This window comes from Trematomus bernacchii, unplaced genomic scaffold (assembly GCF_902827165.1).
Source record: "Trematomus bernacchii unplaced genomic scaffold, fTreBer1.1, whole genome shotgun sequence".
NCBI classification, from domain to species: Eukaryota; Metazoa; Chordata; class Actinopteri; order Perciformes; family Nototheniidae; genus Trematomus; species Trematomus bernacchii.
Genome location: NW_022987584.1, coordinates 1,164,637 through 1,173,999, shown reverse-complemented (window position 1 = coordinate 1,173,999; position 9,363 = coordinate 1,164,637). Strand labels below are relative to the sequence as shown.

The 9,363-nt window shown below is 47.7% G+C and overlaps 1 protein-coding gene across 1 annotated transcript in view; it reads left to right on the top strand.

Annotated features, from left to right (window-relative positions):
• Nucleotides 1–9,152, top strand: part of plod3 (procollagen-lysine, 2-oxoglutarate 5-dioxygenase 3) — a 25,206-nt gene extending 16,054 nt beyond the window's left edge. Inside the window, 12 exon segments of the mRNA XM_034128327.1 lie at nucleotides 115–216; nucleotides 1,984–2,115; nucleotides 2,733–2,854; nucleotides 2,936–3,040; nucleotides 3,216–3,341; nucleotides 5,393–5,534; nucleotides 5,785–5,898; nucleotides 6,487–6,555; nucleotides 6,886–6,990; nucleotides 7,128–7,274; nucleotides 8,591–8,716; nucleotides 8,893–9,152. Coding sequence (XP_033984218.1) covers nucleotides 115–216; nucleotides 1,984–2,115; nucleotides 2,733–2,854; nucleotides 2,936–3,040; nucleotides 3,216–3,341; nucleotides 5,393–5,534; nucleotides 5,785–5,898; nucleotides 6,487–6,555; nucleotides 6,886–6,990; nucleotides 7,128–7,274; nucleotides 8,591–8,716; nucleotides 8,893–9,048 — 1,446 coding nt within the window. The 3' untranslated portion in view covers nucleotides 9,049–9,152.
• The last annotated feature ends 211 nt before the right edge of the window (nucleotides 9,153–9,363 follow it).

Here is a 9,363-nt window from a genome sequence, read left to right as displayed (position 1 = left end):
GTGTGTGTGTGTGTGTGTGTCTGTGTCTGTGTGTGTGTGTGTGTGTGTGTGTGTGTGTGTGTGTGTGTTTGTCTGTGTCTGTGTGTGTGTGTGTGTGTGTGTGTGTGTGTGTAGCTCCAGCTGAACTACCTGGGGAACTACGTGCCGACGGCCTGGACGTTTGAGAGCGGCTGCGGGCTCTGTGACGAGGACCTTCTGATCCACAACGACACGCCTGTACCTGCCTTTACTCTCTCATGTTCCTAATGTCTCCGTCAGGGTCAGGTCACGCAGAACACCTCCAGGGTCCAAGGCTGTTGCTGCCATGGTTACACAGCTTCAGTGTAGTCATGGTTACACAGCTTCAGTGTAGTCATGGTTACACAGCTTCAGTGTAGTCATGGTTACACAGCTTCAGTGTAGATACGTCCATGAAAACCCTCCAACAGAGAAACACAATAAAGAAGAGAGTCTATATACTGATAGATTAGATGATCATTAGTCAGACAGATGTTCTGGATGTTCTGGATGTTCTGGATGTTCTGGGTGTTCTAGATGTTCTGAATGTTCTGGATGTTCTAGATGTTCTGGATGTTCTGGATGTTCTGGATGTTCTGAATGTTCTAGATGTTCTGAATGTTCTAGATGTTCTGGATGTTCTAGATGTTCTAGATGTTCTGGATGTTCTGGATGTTCTGGATGTTCTGGATGTTCTAGATGTTCTGAATGTTCTGGATGTTCTAGATGTTCTGGATGTTCTGGATGTTCTAGATGTTCTGAATGTTCTGGATGTTCTAGATGTTCTGGATGTTCTGGATGTTCTGGATGTTCTGGATGTTCTAGATGTTCTGGGTGTTCTGGGTGTTCTGGGTGTTCTGGATGTTCTGGATGTTCTGGGTGTTCTGGGTGTTCAGAATGTTCTGGATGTTCAGAATGTTCTGGATGTTCTGGATGTTCTGAATGTTCTGGATGTTCTGGATGTTCTGGGTGTTCTGGATGTTCTGGATGTTCAGAATGTTCTGGGTGTTCAGAATGTTCTGGATGTTCAGAATGTTCTGGATGTTCTGGATGTTCTGGATGTTCTGAATGTTCTGGATGTTCTGGATGTTCTGGATGTTCTGGGTGTTCTGGATGTTCTGGATGTTCTGGATGTTCTGGGTGTTCTGGATGTTCTGGGTGTTCTGGATGTTCTGGATGTTCTGGATGTTCTGGGTGTTCTGGGTGTTCTGGGTGTTCTGGATGTTCTGGATGTTCTGGATGTTCTGGGTGTTCTGGGTGTTCGGAATGTTCGGAATGTTCTGGATGTTCTGAATGTTCTGGGTGTTCTGGATGTTCTGAATGTTCTGGATGTTCTGGATGTTCTGGATGTTCAGGATGTTCTGAATGTTCTGGATGTTCAGGATGTTCTGAATGTTCTGGATGTTCAGGATGTTCTGGATGTTCTGGATGTTCTGGGTGTTCAGAATGTTCTGGATGTTCAGAATGTTCTGGATGTTCTGGATGTTCTGGATGTTCTGGATGTTCAGGATGTTCTGGATGTTCTGGATGTTCTGGATGTTCAGAATGTTCTGGATGTTCAGAATGTTCTGGATGTTCTGGATGTTCTGGATGTTCAGAATGTTCTGGATGTTCTGGATGTTCAGAATGTTCTGGATGTTCTGGATGTTCAGAATGTTCTGGATGTTCTGGATGTTCTGGATGTTCTGGATGTTCTGAATGTTCAGGATGTTCTGGATGTTCTGGATGTTCTGGATGTTCTGGATGTTCTGAATGTTCTGGATGTTCAGGATGTTCTGGGTGTTCTGGATGTTCAGGATGTTCTGGATGGTCTGGATGTTCTGGATGTTCAGGATGTTCTGGATGTTCTGGATGTTCTGAATGTTCTGGATGTTCTGAATGTTCTGGATGTTCTGGATGTTCTGGATGTTCAGGATGTTCTGGGTGTTCTGGATGTTCTGGATGTTCTTTCAGAGCTCAGGTGTCTAACAGCTTCCTGTGTTTCAGGACGAGGAGATGCCTCTGGTTTACATCGGAGTCTTCATCGAACATCCAACTCCCTTCATGGAGGAGTTTCTGGAGAGACTGACCACCATGAACTATCCTCTGGAGAGGGTCCGCCTGTTCATACACAACAGCGTGAGAGACACACACACACACACTCACTCACACACACTCACACACTCAGACACACACACACACACACACACACACACACACACACACACACACACACACACTCAGACACACACACACACACACTCAGACACACACACACACACATACTCACACACACACACACACACACACACACACACACATACTCACACACACACACACACACTCAGACACACACACTCAGACACACACACACAGACTCACTCACTCACTCACTCACTCAGACACACACACACTCAGACACACACACACACACACACACACACGCTCAGACACACACACACTCCCTCTGACCCCCCCTCTCTCTTGTGGTGTGTTCAGGCTCCCTCTGACCCCCTCTCTCTCGTGGTGTGTTCAGGCTCCCTCTGACCCCCTCTCTCTCGTGGTGTGTTCAGGCTCCCTCTGACCCCCTCTCTCTTGTGGTGTGTTCAGGCTCCCTCTCACCCCCTCTCTCTTGTGGTGTGTTCAGGCTCCCTCTGACCCCCTCTCTCTCGTGGTGTGTTCAGGCTCCCTCTGACCCCCTCTCTCTCGTGGTGTGTTCAGGCTCCCTCTGACCCCCTGTAATTCTCTGTGTTCAGGTGGTGTATCACGAACGTCACATCAAGCGTTTCTGGGAGAAACACCGCTCTCTTTTCCCCGAGGCCCGTCTGATCGGACCGGAGGAGAACCTTCCGGAGAACAAGGCTCGGCACATGGCTGTGTGAGGAGAACCTCTGACTATACAGGAGCTAACGTGCTAACGTGCTAACGGGCTGATCTCTAAGTGTGTCTCTGTGTGCAGGGAGGCGTGTAAGAAGGACCTCGGCTGTGATTACTACTTCAGCATCGACTCTGACGTGGCTCTGATCAACGCCGACGCCCTGCGGATCCTCATCGAGGAGAACAAGTACGTCTTTATCCCGGGAGGGGGTGTTGTTATTGACGTGTGTGTGTTGTTATTGACGTGTGTTGTTATTGACCTGTGTGTGTCAATAACAAGTATGTTCCATCATGTCTTTATCCCAGGGTGTGTGTGTTGTTATTGACGTGTGTGTGTTGTTATTGACGTCTCTCTCTCTCAGGTCGGTGATCGCCCCCATGCTCTCTCGTCACGGTAAACTCTGGAGTAACTTCTGGGGCGCTCTGAGTCCGGAGGGCTTCTACTCCAGATCTGAGGACTACATCGAGATCGTGCAGGGCAAGAGGATGTGAGCGTCACTCATCAGGGGTTCACTAACGAGGGGTTCACTAACGAGGGGTTCGCTAACGAGGGGTTCGCTAACGAGGGGTTCACTAACGAGGGGTTCACTAACAAGGGGTTCGCTAACGAGGGGTTCACTAACAAGGGGTTCACTAACGAGGGGTTAACTAACGAGGGGTTGGCTAAGGGTTCGCTAACGAGGGGTTCACTAACGAGGGGTTCACTAACGAGGGGTTCGCTAACAAGGGGTTCGCTAATGAGGGGTTCACTAACAAGGGGTTCACTAACGAGGGGTTAACTAACGAGGGGTTAGCTAAGGGTTCGCTAACGAGGGGTTCACTAATGAGGGGTTCACTAACAAGGGGTTCGCTAACGAGGGGTTCACTAAGGGTTCGCTAACGAGGGGTTCACTAACGAGGGGTTGGCTAAGGGTTCGCTAACGAGGGGTTCACTAACGAGGGGTTCACTAACGAGGGGTTCGCTAACAAGGGGTTCGCTAATGAGGGGTTCACTAACAAGGGGTTCACTAACGAGGGGTTAACTAACGAGGGGTTAGCTAAGGGTTCGCTAACGAGGGGTTCACTAATGAGGGGTTCACTAACAAGGGGTTCGCTAACGAGGGGTTCACTAAGGGTTCGCTAACGAGGGGTTCACTAACGAGGGGTTGGCTAAGGGTTCACTAACGAGGGGTTCACTAACGAGGGGTTCGCTAACGAGGGGTTAACTAACGAGGGGTTAGCTAACGAGGGGTTAGCTAACGAGGGGTTCGCTAACGAGGGGTTCACTAACGAGGGGTTAGCTAAGGGTTCGCTAACGAGGGGTTCACTAATGAGGGGTTCACTAACGAGGGGTTCGCTAACGAGGGGTTCACTAAGGGTTCGCTAACGAGGGGTTCACTAACGAGGGGTTGGCTAAGGGTTCACTAACGAGGGGTTCGCTAACGAGGGGTTAACTAACGAGGGGTTAGCTAACGAGGGGTTCGCTAACGAGGGGTTCGCTAACGAGGGGTTCGCTAACGAGGGGTTCGCTAACGAGGGGTTCACTAACAAGGGGTTCACTAACAAGGGGTTCGCTAACGAGGGGTTCACTAACAAGGGGTTCACTAACGAGGGGTTAACTAACGAGGGGTTGGCTAAGGGTTCGCTAACGAGGGGTTCACTAACGAGGGGTTCACTAACGAGGGGTTCGCTAACAAGGGGTTCGCTAATGAGGGGTTCACTAACAAGGGGTTCACTAACGAGGGGTTAACTAACGAGGGGTTAGCTAAGGGTTCGCTAACGAGGGGTTCACTAATGAGGGGTTCACTAACAAGGGGTTCGCTAACGAGGGGTTCACTAAGGGTTCGCTAACGAGGGGTTCACTAACGAGGGGTTGGCTAAGGGTTCACTAACGAGGGGTTCACTAACGAGGGGTTCGCTAACGAGGGGTTAACTAACGAGGGGTTAGCTAACGAGGGGTTAGCTAACGAGGGGTTCGCTAACGAGGGGTTCACTAACGAGGGGTTAGCTAAGGGTTCGCTAACGAGGGGTTCACTAATGAGGGGTTCACTAACGAGGGGTTCGCTAACGAGGGGTTCACTAAGGGTTCGCTAACGAGGGGTTCACTAACGAGGGGTTGGCTAAGGGTTCACTAACGAGGGGTTCACTAACGAGGGGTTCGCTAACGAGGGGTTAACTAACGAGGGGTTAGCTAACGAGGGGTTCGCTAACGAGGGGAAACAGAGCCTGTGAAAAAAATCAAGATTTATAAAAAACAAATTCAAATATTTAAATGTTTTATTTATAATATTATTTCTCAAAGTATTCTAACTTTTCCAAACCAATTTTCCAACTTCCAAACTAACTCAATCCCACAATTCTCCAAATATTAATCTTATTTTCTCAAAGTATTCAAACTGTATTTCTCTTTCTTTAATCAAGTGTTTCAACCTTTTTCTGATATAAATGTTGTGTGTGTGTTGTGTGTGTGTGTGTGTGTGTGTGTGTGTGTGTGTGTGTGTGTGTGTGTGTGTGTGTGTGTGTGTGTGTGTGTGTGTGTGTGTGTGTGTGTGTGTGTCAGTGGTCTCTGGAACGTCCCCTACATCACTCAGGCCTACCTGCTCCGAGGCTCCGTGCTGCGCTCCCGTCTCTCTCAGGCGAGCCTCTACCTGGACGAGACCATGGACCCTGACATGGTGTTCTGCAGGAGCATCAGAGACCAGGTACACACACACACACACACACACACACACACACACACACACACACACACACACACACACTCATGTTGTCAGATAGTAGATTTTAATTGAACCTCCCCTTTCAATTTTGTATTTTTGTGTTGTCCCACATGATGTTTTTGTTTGTGTGTTTGTTTGTGTGTTTGTTTGTGTGTTTGTTTGTTTGTTTGTTGCATATCGTTGTAAACCTCCTGAGCTACGAGCTTTTTAATCAACGTCTCTGTGTCTTCAGGGCGTCTTCATGTTCGTTTCAAACCGCGATGAGTTCGGGCGTCTCACTGCCTCGGCGAACTTCAACACCTCCAAGCTGCACCCCGACATGTGGCAGATCTTCGACAACCCCGTGGTGAGCGAAACAAACGCACCCTCAGAGAACATGTGGAATATATTTCTATTGAGTTTACATTTAGTTTATTTCTAGTCTTTCAATAAAGTATTTCTTATCCTATCTTACTTTAGACTTAAAGGTCCCCTATCATCCTCTTCTTCATCAATATATCACAGGTCTCAGATGCCTGGCTGAAACACCAAACAGATCATTGCAGCATTACCCATAATCCCCTCTGTTTCAGCCCTGTTTCCAAAGTGCTGATTCTCTGTCTGTTACTTTAGATGAAAATAAGGAGCCCCTCCCCACGCCCCTCTGAGAGACATTTGGTTAAAAAGAACTCAATGGTGCTCTAGGAGGAGATTCAGGTGATAAGGTGGGGGGGGGGGGGGGGTTACCTTGGTTGCTGATTGGCTAATGGTTACACAAGACAACACATCGTTATGACATCATCAAGTGGCCAAAATCTGATCAGCTGATTTTCAGACAGGTTTTTATAGAAATGGATCAGGACTGTGAATGGTGATGCGTTCAGGCTCCATTCAGTACAGGCACTAAGTTGTTATCATGACATCGTAGTTACACAGCATGTGTGTGTTTCTGCAGGACTGGAAGGAGAAGTACATCAGTGAGGATTACCCCAAGATCTTTGAAAACAACTCCATCGTGACGCAGGTAAATAAAAAACCTATTAACTCATTCATTCATTTCTGATATTTAGTTTCTCTGAGTTGACAATATGTTTCAAGTTGAAGTAAATCCACGGATAGAAAGACACCTTGTTCAATGTCTGTGTGTGTGTGTGTGTGTGTGGTGTGTGTGTGTGTGTGTGTGTGTGTGTGTGTGTGTGTGTGTGTGTGTGTGTGTGTGTGTGTGTGTGTGTGTGTGTGTGTGTGTGTGTGTGTGTGTGTGTGTGTGTGTGTGTGTGTGTGTGTGTGTGTGTGTGTATGTGTGTGTGTGTGTGTGTGTGTGTGTGTGTGTGTGTGTGTGTGTGTGTGTGTGCAGCCCTGTCCAGATGTGTACTGGTTCCCAGCGTTCTCAGAGAAGATGTGTGACCACCTGGTGGAAACCATGGAGGCCCTAGACGATTGGTCGGGGGGGAAACACACGGTGAGACTTCTGCTGAGCTTCTTTTTAAGAAACACTTACTTTCTGGGGCTTTTATTCTGAAAATCAAACCTTCCTGAGCTTCCTGTTAGGATAGAGCTAATCGATGGAGCTTTTATTTTGAAACATCCCGTGTGCAGGACGAGCGTCTGGCGGGGGGGTACGAGAACGTTCCCACGGTGGACACGCACATGACTCAGATCGGCTTCGAGAAGGAGTGGCTCAAGTTCCTGAAGGAGTACATCAGCCCCATCACTGAGAAGCTGTACCCCGGGTACTACCCCAAGGTACTAATATATATATATATACACACTACATCAGCCCCATCACTGAGAAGCTGTACCCCGGGTACTACCCCAAGGTACTAATATATATATATATACACACTACATCAGCCCCATCACTGAGAAGCTGTACCCCGGGTACTACCCCAAGGTACTAATATATATATATATACACACTACATCAGCCCCATCACTGAGAAGCTGTACCCCGGGTACTACCCCAAGGTACTAATATATATATATATACACACTACATCAGCCCCATCACTGAGAAGCTGTACCCCGGGTACTACCCCAAGGTACTAATATATATATATATACACACTACATCAGCCCATCACTGAGAAGCTGTACCCCGGGTACTACCCCAAGGTACTAATATATATATATATATACACACTACATCAGCCCATCACTGAGAAGCTGTACCCCGGGTACTACCCCAAGGTACTAATATATATATATATATACACACTACATCAGCCCCATCACTGAGAAGCTGTACCCCGGGTACTACCCCAAGGTACTAATATATATATATATATACACACTACATCAGCCCCATCACTGAGAAGCTGTACCCCGGGTACTACCCCAAGGTACTAATATATATATATATACACACTACATCAGCCCCATCACTGAGAAGCTGTACCCCGGGTACTACCCCAAGGTACTAATGTACATATATATATATACACACTACATCAGCCCATCACTGAGAAGCTGTACCCCGGGTACTACCCCAAGGTACTAATATATATATATATATACACACTACATCAGCCCCATCACTGAGAAGCTGTACCCCGGGTACTACCCCAAGGTACTAATATATATATATATATACACACTACATCAGCCCATCACTGAGAAGCTGTACCCCGGGTACTACCCCAAGGTACTAATATATATATATATATACACACTACATCAGCCCATCACTGAGAAGCTGTACCCCGGGTACTACCCCAAGGTACTAATATATATATATATACACACTACATCAGCCCCATCACTGAGAAGCTGTACCCCGGGTACTACCCCAAGGTACTAATATATATATATATATACACACTACATCAGCCCCATCACTGAGAAGCTGTACCCCGGGTACTACCCCAAGGTACTAATATATATATATATACACACTACATCAGCCCCATCACTGAGAAGCTGTACCCCGGGTACTACCCCAAGGTACTAATGTACATATATATATATACACACAATACACTGTACCCCGGGTACTACCCCAAGGTACTAATATATATATATATTATATAAATGAATGTATGTTATAATGAAATGTATTTCAGTCTCAGGCCATCATGAACTTCGTGGTGCGTTACCGTCCGGACGAACAGCCGTCTCTGCGACCGCATCACGACTCCTCAACGTTCACCATCAACATCGCTCTGAACAGCAAGGGGGAGGACTACGAGGTACACACACACACACACACACACACACACACACACACACACACACACACACACACACACACACACACACACACAACACACACACACACACACACACACACACACACACACACACACACACACACACACACACACACACACAGATCTCATCATGTCCCCATACCTCTGTGTCTCAGGGCGGCGGCTGCAGGTTCCTGCGCTACGACTGCAAAGTGGAGTCTCCTCGTAAAGGCTGGTCCTTCATGCACCCCGGACGCCTCACACACTACCACGAGGGCCTGCCCACCACCAGGGGCACGCGCTACATCATGGTGTCCTTCGTGGACCCCTGAGAGAGAGAGAGAGAGAGAGAGAGTGTGTGTGTGTGTGTGTCTCTCTGTGTGTGTGTGTGTGTGTGTGTGTGTGTGTGTGTGTGTGTGTGTGTGTGTGTGTGTGTGTGTGTGTGTGTGTGTGTGTGTGTGTGTGTGTGTGTGTGTGTGTGTGTGTGTGTGTGTGTGTGTGTGTGTGTGTGTGTGTGTGTGTGTGTGTGTGTGTGTGTGTGTGTGTGTGTGTGTGTGAACCTAAGTCAACCTCATCATCACTGATAGAGCCAGACAGGGCGGAGGAACAGACCCTGAACGCATCGCTTGACGTACATTTCAGAATAA